Source organism: Semicossyphus pulcher, unplaced genomic scaffold (assembly GCF_022749685.1).
Source record: "Semicossyphus pulcher isolate SPU_LCO1_2020_fin unplaced genomic scaffold, fSemPul1.0.p SCAF_52, whole genome shotgun sequence".
In the NCBI taxonomy this organism is placed as follows: domain Eukaryota; kingdom Metazoa; phylum Chordata; class Actinopteri; order Labriformes; family Labridae; genus Semicossyphus; species Semicossyphus pulcher.
In genome coordinates this window covers 85,001-101,831 of record NW_027211729.1, presented here as the reverse complement: position 1 = coordinate 101,831, position 16,831 = coordinate 85,001, and the positions used below count along the sequence as shown (strand labels likewise).

At 49.1% G+C, this 16,831-nt stretch overlaps 2 protein-coding genes across 2 annotated transcripts in view; one reads left to right on the top strand and one right to left on the bottom strand.

The window, feature by feature from the left end:
* Positions 1-16,831, top strand: part of LOC138609594 (ras-specific guanine nucleotide-releasing factor RalGPS1-like) — a 64,813-nt gene that overhangs the window by 21,473 nt on the left and 26,509 nt on the right. The window lies entirely within an intron of this gene.
* LOC138609595 (angiopoietin-related protein 2-like) lies at positions 1,511-7,244 on the bottom strand. Its single transcript, XM_069682201.1, has 4 exons — positions 6,287-7,244; positions 5,389-5,582; positions 2,341-2,611; positions 1,511-1,787 (listed from the first exon to the last, which is right to left on the bottom strand). Exons 1-4 carry the CDS (start codon positions 7,242-7,244, stop codon positions 1,588-1,590), a joined length of 1,623 nt encoding a protein of 540 aa, XP_069538302.1. The 3' UTR covers positions 1,511-1,587.

Here is a 16,831-nt window from a genome sequence, read left to right as displayed (position 1 = left end):
GAGGTGTGTCAGAGGTGTGTCAGAGGTGGTGTCAGAGGTGTGTCACAGATGATGTCAGAGGTGGTGTCAGAGGTGGTGTCAGAGGTGGTGTCAGAGGTGTGTCAGAGGTGGTGTCAGAGGTGTGTCAGAGGTGTGTCAGAGGTGGTGTCAGAACTCCATCGTCAGGCCTGGCTGATGAATGAGTGCAGGTAAACAGTAACAGAGCGAACACTGACTGTAGTCCACGTGTGTGACAGTCACAGGGACGGTCGTCGTGCTGGCTGGAGGTTGAAGTTTGTGACCTGAGAATGAAGACAGAGTCTGAAGAAGGTTCTGAGTGAATCCTGACACAGTGAAGCTGAATGACGATCGATCAGAGGAAGCTCATCAGGACTGTACATGGTTTATTGCAGGAACGATATAACATACAGACGATAAAAATAATCTTCATGAAACAGCATATATACACACAGAGCACCTGGTACAAACTGTATCTGCACAATAACACAGTGACTGAACATCTCAACAGACCAGGAGACACGTGGCAGGAGCAGCTGAGGTTATCTGTTTGCTTCCTGTTCCAGTGAACGCTGATTTTACTCTGAAAACCTGAAATCAGTCATTCAATACTTTAACGTGATAATCTCAAAGATCTCAGTTTCGTTCTCTTTGGCAGCGCCTAGCTTAGCATAAATCCTGGAAGTAGGGGGAAACGGCTAGCATGGCTCCTTCCAAAGTTTAAATATACACCTGCCTACACCTGTGAAGCTCCCTGGCTGACTGTCAGTGTGTCTGTACACGTTCTTAGGGTCAAAGGTCCTCAGGCTCGAGGGCCCAAACATGATCTAGCTGTTTCTTTCTGCTTCTAATTGTTATGCTAAGCTAGGCTAACCACATCCTGACAGTAGCTGCATAATAATAGAGTGTCCAACCTGTGCCCTGCAGGAAGAGAAGGACCATTACTCGTCAGTATCTAAACATTGATCGTGTAACTGTGCTCCTGTCGTTGGTAATGAGGATGTAGTGGGGAAGATCATCTGGAGGCTGTTTCTACATCATCAGTGGATCAAAGACTCACTATAAAAACCTATTTACAGAAATCAATACAGCCAATGTGTGCCATGTAGGTCTATAATCATACCGAGTGTATTCAGTGAAACAGGAAGCTGTAACGTCAACAGACCAGTTGAAGTGTTGAGCTTTGAGTTTTAAGTGAATCCAAATATTAGATTAAATGAAAAGAATTGGTGTAGAAATTGTGTCCACTGTAGTATTGATCCCAGTAGATTGTATATGATATACTGTACATTGTAATATGTGAAAATAAGCACCAATAACCTGAAGTACCTGTTGATCGCGCGCAGTCTGTCTTCATCTCTGGTATAAACAATTGTTTTGTTTTCATCAGAATTAACTTGAGTTGGATTTCGTTCTTTACGTGACAGCAAAGGAAGTTTTGTTTTGTATCCATTACATTTCAGATGAACACACAGAGAGTTGTTTCAGTGGTCCTGCTGCATCACTGAGCTGGAACAAGCTCAGACTGAAGGATCCCTTTGGTTTGTCCGTTTGTTTGTCCATCAAAACCAGTTCTTTGTGACCTCAGTGTTACTGGAAGGTGTTTCCGTTTGGTCGGATCATCATGGTCACTTTCTTCAGGGAGTAAGACCCTCCTCTGAACTCGGCCCAGTAGACCCCGTCCTGGTACCGGCTCCTGTAATGTCCCCCCCGGTACCAGACGCCGTTCAGGTTGGAGTGAGCGCAGGCGTTATACCACCACCCTCCTTTCTGGTAGTGAGCACAGTTACCTGCAGACACAAGACATCAAATCAAACACATGAGCTGTCTGCTCTTCTGCCCCCTTAGGGCCGAGGGTTAGCTTTGTCTCGCATGCTGTATTTAAGCGTCAAAGATCGTTGGCTGCTGTAGGTTTGATGCTTAGTTCTGATGAGTGTACACAAACAACATTCTTAATATTTCTCTGGCCTGTCCTGGTTTGCCGATCCTGCCTGATTCTGTCTTTTTCATACACAACAGTACGGTGGCACAATGTTCAAGTCTTTTAGCAGGCTGTGCAAAAGGGGCCTTTGATTATTTAGTAAGTTAAGACACGTGTCCAAAGCAGCGGTGCCTCAGGGGGGAGAGCGGCCTTTCATCTTTACAGGGTTACAGCTCTTCCTGTCCACATGTGAAGGTGTGTGAGTAAAACACTGAGCCCCAAACATCTCTCACCTGGCATGGTAGCCACTGCCACTGGTGTAGGTGTGGGTGAATGATCATGTGAATCAGATACCAACAGCATTGCTGTTTATGCAACTGAAAGCCACCAACAGTTCATCTCTTGCATTGCCTTCCACTCACCTGTGTAGACGTCGTGGTCTCTGTCCAGTGTAGTGAACTGCTTGCCGTTGTGCCAGGTGAGAGAGTCTCCGGCGTTGCCATGGTATCGACCCACTCTCAGCCTGTAGAAGTCGGACTCCGGCTCGAGTCTGAAGCTGGCGTACTCTGCGAAGGTCTTGCGTCCGCTCCAGTCCTCCAGAGTCACCAGCAGCTTGTAGGTTCCCTGGTTGGTCAGCCAGTGGATGTTTTCCAGGCCCAACCAGTACTCCCCATCGATGTTTCCGAAGCCTTGCTGTGAAAGAGACATTGAATCTGTCAGGAGTAATTCGTTCCTACTGTTCCTACCACAAGATTTAAAAAGAAATGCCAAAGTGGTTTCTTATTACAAAATTCACAAGCAGTTTCTGCTCCTCTTGGATTCATTCGAGGACTTCCACAAACAAGACAGCTGTGTTTTCAACCATCTGTGGAAGGCTGGTACGATGTCAGAGCGGGAGGCCAAGAGTCGTGGCATCGTGGACCAACCAGCCGAGCTCCCTGTGTGTCTGAACCCCGGCTTCAGTTACATCACACATGGATTTAATCGGGAGGGAGGCCTCTCTCTGCCAGATGAGAATGTGTAATTGGCTTTAAGTGCCTGATTGAGTCATTGAAGGGGGGGTGGGGGAAGATTGGATTGGGGTACAGCTTGGACGACCTCTGTTGGTTTTGGTTTTGTTTAAAGTTCTGAGAGTTTGTGCAGATTGGGCTGTCCTCACTTCAGGCCACAGGATGTAAATCTTTGGCAGCAGACAAGCCACCACTTTGTGGAACCCAAACAAAGAAGGAAAAATAAAGTGTTTGGCTTTGGTTTCCCCGTGTGCTCGTGTGTTTACGTAACGTCGGGTTCCACCGGTTCTAACTGGGAAACAGAGCCTGGTTATTAATCCTGGATCTCTGCAGCTCTGAGAACATGTTGTTTAGTTTGAACTGATCTCAGCTCTCGTGTTGTGATCTCATGAATTACATTGAGTCGAGTTTTTCTGAACAGTACTCATACAGTACAAAGGAGATGGATTGTTGTTTAACGATAGATTTCGGCTGTGAGAGCTCAACAGCAGTTTAATTTTTTAATCGAATGCATCATCTATGAGGCCGTAGCTGCTCGATGTCCTGTGACAGATCTTTTAATGCTTGTGGACACCTTCGTTAGCAGCCTTTTAACTCGATCTAATGGTGTTATGATGGGATTACCTCGTAAAGACATGTGTACAAGAATGACTGATTATTCTTAATTACCTTTAAAAATCACCGTATCCAGTTACTTGCTACACTTCTCTGGTAACCTGGTAACCTGGTAACCTGGTAACTGAGCTGTACAGGTTTGAAACAAAGAGCATGGATTGTGCAGAGTACTGACCCATGAATGAGCACAGGTCGACTGTATGACGTGCAGCTGTGATGATGACGAGATACGGAGGTCAGGCAACCTCGGCCTCTGCTTGTGTACCCATTTAGCATGGTTCCACTCCTGTGTCTCAGCTCTGTTTAAAAAAAACTGTCTTGAAATGAAGGTTGACCTTTGACCTCGAGCTCTGTATCATGAAGAAGAGACTTTTGAGGGAGGATAGTTTCATAGTTTATTTCTCCCACTTTCTCTCCTTGTCCATCTCTGCAGCGGCTCTCTGAGCTCGTTCACATATTGTTCATATTCAGTGGTGTTCGTCCTTTTCTGGCTCCATGCAAAGCAACAACCACTTTGGTCTGGACTGAAATATCTCAGTAACTATCAGATGTTTTCTGCATGGAATTTTCTACACTCATTGATGGTTCCCAGAGGAAAAAGCTCACTAATGTTGGTGGTCCACTTTGGGCTTTTACTAATCTCGCAACCTATTTAATGGAGTGAAGTCCAAGAGATCCAATGCGCCTAGAAGATGAGCCGTCCTCAGTTTGGTAGGACCCTGAATATCTTGACATGTACGTAACGAAATCATTATGTTCTGACTTTCATGGTACCCAGAGGACTCCCCCAAAGCCGTGGTTCAGTTTTCCTCTAACACGTAGATTTAAGTGAAATGTCTCCAAAAATGTCGGACCGCTTGATATGACATTTGGTTCAGACATTCGTGTTCCCCTCAGAGTGAGCTGTGACCACTTTGGTGATCCTCTGACATTTTTATTTAGCGCCAACATAATGTCAAAATGTTTTTCAGTTCATGAGTTTCCCGCCTTTCTCTTTTTCTAAATTTTTTTTTTTAAATATTATTTTTTTGGCCTTTTTTGGCTTTATTTACAGGACAGCTGAAGATAGACAGGAAATGTTGGGAGTAGAGAGTGGGGGATGACATGCACAAATGATCGGCAGACCGGGAGTCGAACCTGCGATCAGTGCGACGAGGACTGTAGCCTCTGTATATGGGGCGCCTGCTCTACCGACTGAGCTAAACAGCACCCCTCCCGCCTTTCTTTTTACCTCATTACAAACAGCAGCTTCACTTAAAGAGAGCATACTGTGCAAGCAGAATGCATGAAGTTAATATACATTGATCCAACATGCATCTTAAGTTGTGATGCTCTTGAATACCCATCAGTGATAATCAGTAGCGCCTTCCAAATGCAAATGGAGTTTGTTGAGCGTGCCCGAGACTTGCATGACGACTCAGATGATGTGGCGTGTCTCTCCCTGCAGAGGACTGTGGGCTGTAACAAGCACGCTCTACAGCATGCTGTAGATTCTGCTGCATGCGGGAGAGCGTGCTGCAGTGTAGAACATCTGGTGTTTTTGTCTGAATTTCACATCCATTTTTGGGACATACTGAATCTTTTTCTTGCTGACATGATTGTCTGGAAGTATGATAACTGGAAAGCAGATCCAGTTGCTATGTTAGCATGCTGTCATTAGCATATAGCTAAGCACCATTATGCCTAAATATAGCCTCACAGAGATGCTAGCGTGGCTGCAGTCTGAACAAAATGATTTTTGGCCTGCAGTTCCTAAATTGTTCCATCACATCTCTAGTTCATGCAGCGGGTGCTAACAACATCTCAGAACCTTCTAGAAGACACATAGAACCTCCCTATTATTACCTTGTATGTGTCCCAGTTCCTGAAGAAGTTGACAGAGCCATCCTGCCGTCTCTGGATGACGGTCCAGCCCCCGGGGTCGTGTCTCTGGTCGCACCACACCTGCATGAGTTTGTTGCTGTTGTCTGGTTTGAGGAGGAACATGCCGCTGGTGGAGAATCTGCTCTCCAGAGCCTCCAGACAGTCTCTGAACGGACCTGCAGGGAAACACTCAGTGATGAAGCTGTGCATGACTGGCATTCATTTAAACCACCATGATGAGGTCATCAATATGATCACTTTATCAACCTCTGAATCACTGCAACAACAAACTGAATATTCAGACGCAGAGTGAAGTCACCGCTGACTCTGTGGTTCGTGCCTGATTTAACGGGTCTTTCCAGTCTCTGTGCTGCTGGCAGCCTTTCATACAAGTTATGTAAAGTGCACTGTTAACTGTTCAGTGCACATGGAAACACAGAGCAACACACTAAACTGACTTCATGTGTCATCATTATAGCATGCACAGTGGTTACTGGTTTCAGTCCTACAAAGCTCTGCAGTGTAACTGTGAGAGCGCGGTGCTGTAGGATGAAGGATAGACACTAGAGGGGGCAGAGTGTCTGTGTGTGCAGAGACGCACTGAAGCAACAAACGGTGACAGACAGGCTGACTGTGAAGGTGTCTGTTTACTTAAAATACAACAACGCATGAGAGCGTATTACAGACACACGGGCACCTGTGTCACACGGGCACCTGTGTCACACGGCACCTGTGACATGCAGTGAAACTAATGAATTTAAACACATTAATAAACAATTAGCTTCTAGTCGTCAGAGTGGCACAAACAAGGACTGATGTGGAGACTCACTGATCACACACAGTCAGAGGAGGGTGTGCTGCAGTGTGCTGGTGAACTCACCTGAGGGCTCGTTAGTGAAGCTGTAGATGGTGCTGGGCATTGTGGGTAATGGAGGCGGTAGTGCCTTGGCGTTCTGGTCGTTCTGGATCTCGTTGGTCATGGGGTTGTTGGTGTGGCGGGTGTGTGTGGGGGGGTGAAAGGGTCTGTATCCTCCTGGGGACAGATTCGGTCTCTGCAGGGGAGGCTGAGGGAGGACAGGAGGCTGAGGACGGACGGGACGACTCCTCTCCTGAACCCCCCCATATGTTTGGTGTCCTCCTCCGTACGGCTGGTGTCCTGCCCCGTACGACTGTCCTCCCCCGTACGACTGTCCTCCCCCCCGCCTGCAGGTCTCCTCCAGCTGCAGCAGCAGGGCGCTCTGGTTGCTGGTGAGCGCTGACAGGTGCTGGTACTTGAGCTCCAGGTCTCGGTATCGCGTGGCGAGTCGTCCCATCTCGTTGGTCTGGTTAAGGACTCGGGTCTCGAGCTGTGACGCCTCCAGTGCGTTGTCTCGTTTGCGGATGATCTCGTGCAGCAGCTGCATGTACAGCTGCGTCACTCTGGAGTTCATGTTGCGGCTCTCTTTGCGCAGCAGCTTCACCTCGTTCACCAGACCTCCGTCCACCTCCACCAGCTGCTGCAGCATTTCGATCTGCCGCCGCTGCTTCTGCAGCTCGCTGTTCAGCAGCTCCAGCTCCTGCTTGTTGACCCGGTTCTCCAGCAGGGCCTCGGGCTCCTTGGAGTTCACACAGATGGCCCCGGTGTTTTTCTGCTGCGGGACGATGAAGGTGTAGGAACACTTTTCAGTTTGTGAGGCGCTGTGGTCGACCACGGCACGTTTCTGTCTGTTTGTAGCGTCCAAAAAGTCTCTCTCCAGGACCTCATCGCTGTTCCCGATTTCCCGAACGTCCTCCTGGAGAGACGACTCTGGTCCAGACAGAACCAGGACCAGCAGCAAGACCACCACTGGGACAATCATGGCGCAGTCCTGCTGCACCCCAAGGAAGATGATTTCTGCAGCAGAGAGAGGAGACACTCCGTAAACTCTCACATCCTTCACTGAATCATACTGGCCTATCACTGTCTGCCCCCAGCTGGTCGTCATCCCAAATCTGGCTTTCTGCACATTACATCACTAATCTCACATTCAGTTTGTCTTGACCCAAAGACACAGCCAGAGGTCACCGTCTGACTCTGTTTGTGCCAAACTATCATCTCTAACCTGTTGGAGACGAGCAATGACCGTTAGACGCCCACAGTGTTCCTCACTGTGACCCTGCCGTGAACCAGCTCAGAGCAAACATGTTTCCTCTTTGTTAAAATATGAGTAAGACTTGGTGCTCACGCTCCGTGTCCTCTCTCTCGTGTTGTCTGTCGTTGTGTAACTGCTCGCCGTGTTGTGATGCTGTGCTCTGGTTCGGGTTGAAATGTTTCACTGCTCAGGAATGTTCAATAACAGAAAGAGGAGCCTCCCTCACAGAGTCTGTGTTATCTTCAGTTGTTGGAGATTATAGTTACTACATCATTTCTACATCATTACATGTTCTGCCAACTGTTGCCTCAGATCAGCCTCTTTAGTCACTGTTAGAGGACTTCCCATCATGCAACAGGGCCTGTGGACGTCCAGCAGAGGGATTTATGAAGATAAAAGACTGTAAGATTTATTACTACAAAAAGAGGACCAACAATGAGCTCAACATCTGAGCAGTCATGTGTTTGTGGTCTGTTCATCTCTCTGGTTAAAGGCCTCACACTGTCTGTTCCTGCTCCATGCCGAGGCCTTCAGTCTGAGGACAGTCTGTATATGAAGGCTCTCTGCAGCTGTGGGACTGAAACCTGGAGACTGTTTAAGGGATGATAACTTGAATTCTGCCCCTCCTCTTCAGGTGATGGAGGTAGTATTGCCCACAAACCACCTCTGTTACTGCCTGATAAACAGCTAAATAATAATTATAAACTTCATCAGAAGCAGCTCTCTTTACTGCTTGAAAGCTGAACCCAAAGCAGAAGGGCCTTTAACCTGCTAAGTCTTTTGTCCAAAGCGACGTACATCTGAGAGTTTATACAACACGAGCCACGATCGAGACAGGAGGGGGCGGAGTCAGGAAGAGCCAACACACAGCCTCAGGTGTGATCGCACACTGGTGCTGACAGGCAGAACACAGGGCGTAAAGAAGCATCATCAACATCAACAAGGTCAATATCATCATCATGAATATCCTAATCAACATCAACAACATCATCAATATCATCAATATCATCAATATCATTAAGGTCAGAGGTCATAAAGAGCTGGGTCTGTAGCTTCTTCTTAAAGGTCAAAGGGACTCTACGGACTGAATGGAGTTTGGTAGCTCGTTCCACCACCGGGGGGCGACAGAGGAGAAGAGTCTAGTTAGAGACTTAGGGCCCTGTTGTGATGGGAGCACCAGGCGCCTTTCATTGGCAGAGCGTAGTGGGCGGGACGGAGTGTAGACCTGGATGAGGGCGTTCAGGTAGCCAGGAGACGTTTTTGTTGCTGTTTGGTAAGCGACAGGGTTTGAATTTGATGTAAGCGGCAGCTGGGAGCCAGTGGAGGGATACGAGCAGTTGTGGGATACGAGCAGTGGAGGGATATGAGCAGTGCAGTGACATGCAATGTTGGGTTGATTGAAGACCAGTCGCGCTGCTGCGTTCTGGATCATCTGCAGAGGTTTGAATGTGCGTGCAGGAAGGCCTGCCAGGAGGGAGCTGCAGTAATCATTGTGTGATATCACGAGAGCCTGTACCAGCAGGTGTGTTGCATGCTCTGACAGGTAGGGTCTGATCTTCCTCATGTTGTGCAGGGCAAATCGACATGACCGAGCAATCGAGGTCACATGAACCTTAAAGGTTAGCTGGTTGTCATCATGACGCCCAGGTTCCAGGCAGACTTAGTGGGTATGAGTTCAGTTTGTCCGAGCTGGATGTTGATCTGTGGTTGCATAGAGGGACTGGCTGGGATGACGAGGAGCTCAGGCTTGGATAGGTTGAGCTGAAGGTGGCGTTCTTTCATCCATTTAGAGATATCGGCAAGGCATGACGAGATACATGGAGACTGTAGTGTCGTCTGGTGGGAATGACAGGAAGAGCTGGGTATCGTCCGCATAGCAATGGTATGAGAAACCATGGGAGCGGATGATTGCACCAGGTGAGGTGGTATATATTGTGAAGAGAAGGGGACCGAGCACTGACCCTTGAGGCACCCCTGTGGATAAGCTGTGGGGTTTGGACACTTCTCCTTTCCAAGATACTCTAACAGATCTCCCTGAGAGGTCGGACATGAACCAGAGGAGGGCAGATCCTGAGATACCAAGCTCAGAGAGAGAAGAGAGGAGGGTTTGGTGGTTCACTGTGTCAAAGGCAGCTGACAGGTCTAGCAGCAATAGAGCTGAGGACTGTCCAGCAGCTTTAGCCAGACGCAGTGATTCTGTTACAGACAGTAGTGCTGTTTCGGTAGAGTGGCCCGCTTAAAGCCAGACTGATTTGGGTCCAACAGATTGTTCTTGGACAGGAAGTCAGTAAAGACTGTGCGCTCAAGTAAATTTGACAGGAAGGGTAGAAGTGAGACTGGTCTGTAGTTTTCAAACTGGTCTGGGTTGAGGGTGTTTTTTTGAGCAGTGAGGTGACCTGAGCTTGCTTGAATGCAGTGGGGAACACACCCGCTGACAGGGAAGAGTTGATAATGTTCATGACTGCAGGGTTAAGTGTGGGGGAAATGGTCTGTAGGAGGTTTGATGGTATTGGGCCTAGTGGACAGGTAGTAGGCAGAGAGTCTTGCAGAAGCTTGGAGACTTTGTCCTCAGTCAGGGGGGACAATGAGGTGAGTGAGGCGCTATTGGCTGCAGGCTGAGTTGGTTGGGCTCAGAGAACTGATTTCTGATGGTAGAAACCTTATTTGTAAAGAATGTGGTGAGCATGTCTGGAGCTAGCAGAGTGGAGGCTGGGGAGGCTGGGTGGAGGCTGGGGGAGGTGGTGGATGGAGGAGGGAGTTAAAAGCAGAAAACCTTTTCCGTGCATCAGTGGCACCACAGATCTTGTTTTGATAATAAGCAGTCTTAGCAGTTTTTAAACGAAAAAGATGCAAGTTGTTGATGGTAGTCACTGAGGTCAGTGGACTCTCTGGATTTACACCACTTTCTCTCTGCTGCCCTGAGCCCTGCCCTTTGCCCTCTGATGACCTCAGTGAGCCATGAACCGGGGGGGGGTTGTTACGAGCTGGTTTGGACACTAGAGGGCAGAGTTTGTTTGGAGGCTCGTGAGGAGTAGAGTGTGTCTGTGGCCTCATTTACTCTGAGTGTGGTGATTTCCTTATGAGGAGGCATGGTGGCCAAGACCTCATCAGAAAGCTGGGTTGGTGTAAGGGATCGGATGTTAGTAATGTCCAGCAGGGGGCTAAAAGAAGTGTCATCCTATAGAAGTCTATGAGAAAAGCTCCCCCTCCTCTCCTGATGTGTTCCCTCAGTAAACATGTTCCTAATGAGTTTATGGTCTCAGTCTCTAGTTTCAGGTCTTCTTCAACACAGCATGATGTTCATTTAGTCACTGATGCTCCATTGAGAGTCACACAGACCAGGAATAGGGGGGGGTTAGGGGCGGGGGCTATGTGTCTTGTCCACAGTGACCTGTGGTCCAAAGATGGACTCTAACAACAAAACAAATGCTGAACTCGAGGCTTCCAAACATTAGTCCACACACCAGCAGGTGTCGGTTCAGTGTCTCAGGTCATGAATGACTCTGACCTCTGTATTTCTTGGACTCTCAGGTCAGCTGGTTGGAGATCAGTCATGTTTCTGCTGCTGAGCGTGAATCTCTCTGGAGCACCGATTCATTTTGATTCCCTCCAAACTGGACCCAGAGAGCCGGTTCACACCTGTTTCTTATTGTATCGTCTGTGCTGACTGACATGTTGGATCATAGCTTCTGGCCTGCAGGTGCTCCGAAGCTCCAACAGTTAGTGGATTAATCAGGTGGTGTATTCAAAGAAAAATAATCAGCATGTGTTTTAATATCCGTTAATTATTCATGGTGTAACAACATGCACAGATGTTAAAGTCTGTCTCTCTCAGACAGACGCTCAGCTCTGAGTCTGGCTCCGTCTCAGCCTCTGCTGTTTAAAACTTTGAGACATTTCCAGTTTGAAGTTGTGGAAACAGGAAGTGGATGAAGATGAGAGGAGCTCTGACTGCTGAATGAAACGACTGATCCGAACATGCCTCTCTGAGCTGCTGTGAGTATACAGTACGTGGTTGTAATGTTTTATAGAGCCGCTGCAGAAGGATCTTTGTCTCAGCCTTTTTCCATCTCATGTCTGAGCTCTGACCTCCTGAAGCTCTACCTGTGGACCTCATTAAAGAACTACATGTTCCACTGATGCACCTGCAGGCGGGAGGATGTTTCACTGTGCCGACGATCATGAGAGCGTCAGGTTGATCTCACAGTCTGAGAGTATAAAGAAACGTGACGGCTGTTGAACTGTCATCAAACATTTTAAAGTTGAGGTTTGTCTGATTGTGTCACTTTATGCTGCTGCTGCCGATCTGACCTGCTGCTGAGCTGAGCTTGTTCATGCAGTGTGTCTCCACAGTTCTTCTGCTACCAGAAGAACAAATGCCTCCATTACCACCTTAAAGTGGAACTGGGTCTCAGTGAGTACGTCACACTATGCACTGATTTCATCCTATAATCTATCAGCCACTTCAAACTGACTGTTTGATGGCACACGTGTCACACGCTCTTATTCTGAAAGTTTTGCTCCCATAACCACCCGAGATGCTGAAGGAGGACGAGTTCGTAGAAGACTTGTTGTTTTTGATGTTTAGTGCAGTTTGTGGTTCAGAGTTCATCTGTCACTGACCTCTGATGACGACCAGTCGTTCATTTCCTGTTTCTCTGCTAAACACGACATGAAGTGATCCAGCCCCGCCCCCGAGGAGCCAAACAGGAAGTGATCACAGGCCAACCATCACACGTTCATCTAAACAAACACAATGGTGATGTTCCACTTTCAACTCTTCATATGTCTGATTATATGGCACACGCACACACACACACACACACACACACACACGCTGCAGGTCTGTGTGTGTGTGTGTGTGTGTGTGAGGCTGTCAGCTGTCAGATCACAGAGCTCATAAAGCAGCTTAGATCTCCATCTGTCAGATGAATGTTTAAAAGGTGTCACACACACACACACACACACACACACACACACACACACACACACACACACACACGCATATACACACACACACACACACACGTTTATGAGCTGACTGAGAGCAAACGCTGCTCTGAGGAGAAGTCACATCATTCAGAGGAGAAAACACGGAGAAGTCCATCAGTCACGCTTCATATCTGCTCGGGTCTCCTCTTTCTATCTTTGTCCTTCTCTCACACACACACACACACACACACACACACACACACACACACACACACACACACACACACACACACACGCTCTCAGCATGAACAGTTGCTGTTGGCTGTGACTTGTCTGTGTCGCAAATGTTCGTCTGTGTGTGGACGGGGCACTGGAGCTCTTTAACCTGCCGGGGGAGGAGGAGGAGGAGGGGGAGGACAGAGACGCTCGTCTCTCCTCGTTCAGCAGATTGCAGTGACAGACAGACTGTGAAACAACTGCTGCCGTGATTCCAGTTGAGTTTCAGTTTCCTCTCGCTCTCTGACTCGTCTCTCTCGCTCTCTGACTCGTCTCTCTCGCTCTCTGACTCGTCTCTCTCGCTCTCTGACTCGTCTCTCTCGCTCTCTGACTCGTCTCTCTCGCTCTCTGACTCGTCTCTCTTGCTCTCTGACGTGTCTCTCTCGCTCTCTGACTCGTCTCTCTCGCTCTCTGACGTGTCTCTCTCGCTCTCTGACTCGTCTCTCTCGCTCTCTGACTCGTCTCTCCCGCTCTCTGACTCGTCTCTCTCGCTCTCTGACGTGTCTCTCTCGCTCTCTGACTCGTCTCTCTCGCTCTCTGACGTGTCTCTCTCGCTCTCTGACTCGTCTCTCTCGCTCTCTGACTCGTCTCTCTCGCTCTCTGACTCGTCTCTCTCGCTCTCTGACGTGTCTCTCTCGCTCTCTGACGTGTCTCTCTCGCTCTCTGACTCGTCTCTCCCGCTCTCTGACTCGTCTCTCCCGCTCTCTGACTCGTCTCTGTTTCTCTCTGACTCATCTCTCTTTCTCTCTGACGTGTCTCTCTCGCTCTCTGACGTGTCTCTCTCGCTCTCTGACGTGTCTCTCTCGCTCTCTGACTCGTCTCTCGCTCTCTGACTCGTCTCTCCTGCTCTCTGACTCGTCTCTCTCGCTCTCTGACTCGTCTCTCTCGCTCGCTGACTCGTCTCTCTCGCTCTCTGACTCGTCTCTCTCGCTCGCTGACTCGTCTCTCTCGCTCTCTGACTCGTCTCTCCCGCTCTCTGACTCGTCTCTCCCGCTCTCTGACTCGTCTCTCTTGCTCTCTGACTCGTCTGACTCGTCTCTCCCGCTCTCTGACTCGTCTCTCTTTCTCTCTGACTCGTCTCTCTCGCTCTCTGACTCTCTGACTCGCTCTCTGACGTGTCTCTCTCGCTCTCTGACTCGTCTCTCTCGCTCTCTGACTCGTCTGACTCGTGTCTCTCTCGCTCTCTGACGTGTCTCTCTCGCTCTCTGACTCGTCTGACTCGTCTCTCTCGCTCTCTGACGTGTCTCTCTCGCTCTCTGACTCGTCTCTCTCGCTCTCTGACGTGTCTCTCTCGCTCTCTGACTCGTCTCTCTCGCTCTCTGACGTGTCTCTCTCGCTCTCTGACGTGTCTCTCTCGCTCTCTGACGTGTCTCTCTCGCTCTCTGACTCATCTGACTCGTCTCTCTCACTCTCTGACGCGTCTCTCTCGCTCTCTGACGTGTCTCTCTCGCTCTCTGACTCGTCTCTCTTGCTCTCTGACGTGTCTCTCTCGCTCTCTGACGTGTCTCTCTCGCTCTCTGACTCATCTGACTCGTCTCTCTCACTCTCTGACTCGTCTCTCTCGCTCTCTGACTCGTCTCTCTCGCTCTCTGACGTGTCTCTCTCGCTCTCTGACTCGTCTCTCTCGCTCTCTGACTCGTCTCTCTCGCTCTCTGACTCGTCTCTCTCGCTCTCTGACGTGTCTCTCTCGCTCTCTGACGTGTCTCTCTCACTCTCTGACTCGTCTCTCTCGCTCTCTGACTCGTCTCTCTCGCTCTCTGACGTGTCTCTCTCGCTCTCTGACTCGTCTCTCTCACTCTCTGACGTGTCTCTCTCGCTCGCTGACTTGTCTCTCTCGCTCTCTGACGTGTCTCTCTCGCTCTCTGACTCGTCTCTCCTGCTCTCTGACTCGTCTCTCTCGCTCTCTGACTCGTCTCTCTCGCTCGCTGACTCGTCTCTCTCGCTCTCTGACTCGTCTCTCTCGCTCGCTGACTCGTCTCTCCCGCTCTCTGACTCGTCTCTCCCGCTCTCTGACTCGTCTGACTCGTCTCTCCCGCTCTCTGACTCGTCTCTCTTTCTCTCTGACTCGTCTCTCTCGCTCTCTGACTCTCTGACTCGCTCTCTGACGTGTCTCTCTCGCTCTCTGACTCGTCTCTCTCGCTCTCTGACTCGTCTGACTCGTGTCTCTCTCGCTCTCTGACGTGTCTCTCTCGCTCTCTGACTCATCTGACTCGTCTCTCTCGCTCTCTGACGTGTCTCTCTCGCTCTCTGACTCGTCTCTCTCGCTCTCTGACGTGTCTCTCTCGCTCTCTGACTCGTCTCTCTCGCTCTCTGACGTGTCTCTCTCGCTCTCTGACTCGTCTCTCTCGCTCTCTGACCTGTCTCTCTCGCTCTCTGACGTGTCTCTCTCGCTCTCTGACTCATCTGACTCGTCTCTCTCGCTCTCTGACGCGTCTCTCTCGCTCTCTGACGTGTCTCTCTCGCTCTCTGACTCGTCTCTCTTGCTCTCTGACGTGTCTCTCTCGCTCTCTGACTCGTCTGACTCGTCTCTCTCGCTCTCTGACTTGTTGACTGATGTTCAGTCAGTGAAAAGCTTGACTCAGTGTTTGCTCTGTGGTTTGTTCTGTCGTCTGCTCCGGGCTGTAACGTGGCACAGTTTCAGTCTTTACACACAGTTAGCTAACAGCGTTCACCTGCTGGCTGCAGGACCTGAGTGACCTGAGTGATGTTGGTGTTCAGTACAGGAAGCCGACGTGGCACAGCTTCACGCAAACCTGCAGCTCAGACAAACATTAAAGCCTCCGTCTGGAGTTTTTTATTCTTCGATCTGTGCTTTGTTTGTCTCGTGCACACACACACGAGGATGCACGTGCACACGCATGCTGCCATGCATGACTCAATGCACGGTCCTGCCAGCAGTTTCATAATCCTCCAGTGATCCGCAGCTGGCAGCAAAGCTGCAGGAAACACAGGCAGACAAGAAGAACACTGCTAGCAGGTCCTCATGGGCGTAAATGAGGCAGGATTCAAACTGAATGTATCAGTAGGAAGGAAATGACACATATCCCATATACGTCTGTATGTTTCAAAGAAAACTCTTTACAGTCTGTAGTCGATTTCTTGAACCAGCTCACAGCATCAGAAGGAGCTGCGAACTTTGTCACCACATGAATCCATTACTGTGAACTTGTCAGCAAACTGTTTCTTTTTTGTGCATCAGAGAACGTCACATATTCTTTCATGGAGTTGTGTGCAGCAGTGTGTGTCCCTTCAGCTGCTCAATGCTCCACTTTGTTCAGCAGCTAGTAAATCTGGAGGAAGAAGTGAGAGCTAACGGAGAGAAAGCTGTGACGCTGCAGTACACTGTAGAGAAACAGCTGAGGGATGCGAACGTGCTCTTTACAGCTGCACGTTGTGAGTATCCTCTTCACTTTGAGCCTTTCATTTCACAGATCTGTCAGTGCAGCTTTAAGGACGTTTCACTGTGTAAGATATACATGAGCTCAACCGTGTACATTACTGTGACTGTCTGTCAGTGATCAGCTTAACGACTGCATGCTGTTCATCAATCAGAGGCTGAAACACAATGAAAGGTCGAATCATCGGGGTCAGACGGCAACGTTACCTGAGCATGTTCAGCCCCTCACACCTGCACCGCTTTTGTCTGACAGTAAGTGGAACCTGAGAACGTCTGAGAGCTCTGAACGAACTCGACTCATGCTGACTCAGATCAACAGTTTCTGTTTGAGTCTGATTGAAGTTTATTTATTTAAACCAGTGCACCTGTGTCAGGTGTGCCTTATAATTATAGTTTTAGCTGCACTCTCATATTATGGACTCTGTCATTATATGAAGTCTTCAGCTGAGGGACAGAGCTGTTTGCATCCATGTTAGGACTCACAGGACCGTCTGTAACATCACTTCTATATAATATTTGTAATTTACATTTACCCAATAAAAAGCTGATTATTTCTCTCATATTGCTTCATCCTGAGGAAGAAGAGACGCCATGCTGAGGAGGATAGGAACACTCACCACGTGTCTGTTCGTCTCCTGCCTCTCTTTAAGTGTGACTCCTCGTCAGCACTCAGAGTCTCTGCACATGTCCTCAGTCTGTCAGCAGACAC

Excerpts from the sequence above, each read along its gene's own strand:
- LOC138609595 (XM_069682201.1), bottom strand. The coding sequence starts at position 7,244 with ATGATTGTCCCAGTGGTGGTCTTGCTGCTGGTCCTGGTTCTGTCTGGA. Across the intron at positions 5,583-6,286 it reads CTTCACTAACGAGCCCTCAG|GTCCGTTCAGAGACTGTCTG; the intron begins GTGAGTTCACCA and ends GTTTCCCTGCAG. Across the intron at positions 1,788-2,340 it reads AGACCACGACGTCTACACAG|GTAACTGTGCTCACTACCAG; the intron begins GTGAGTGGAAGG and ends TTGTGTCTGCAG.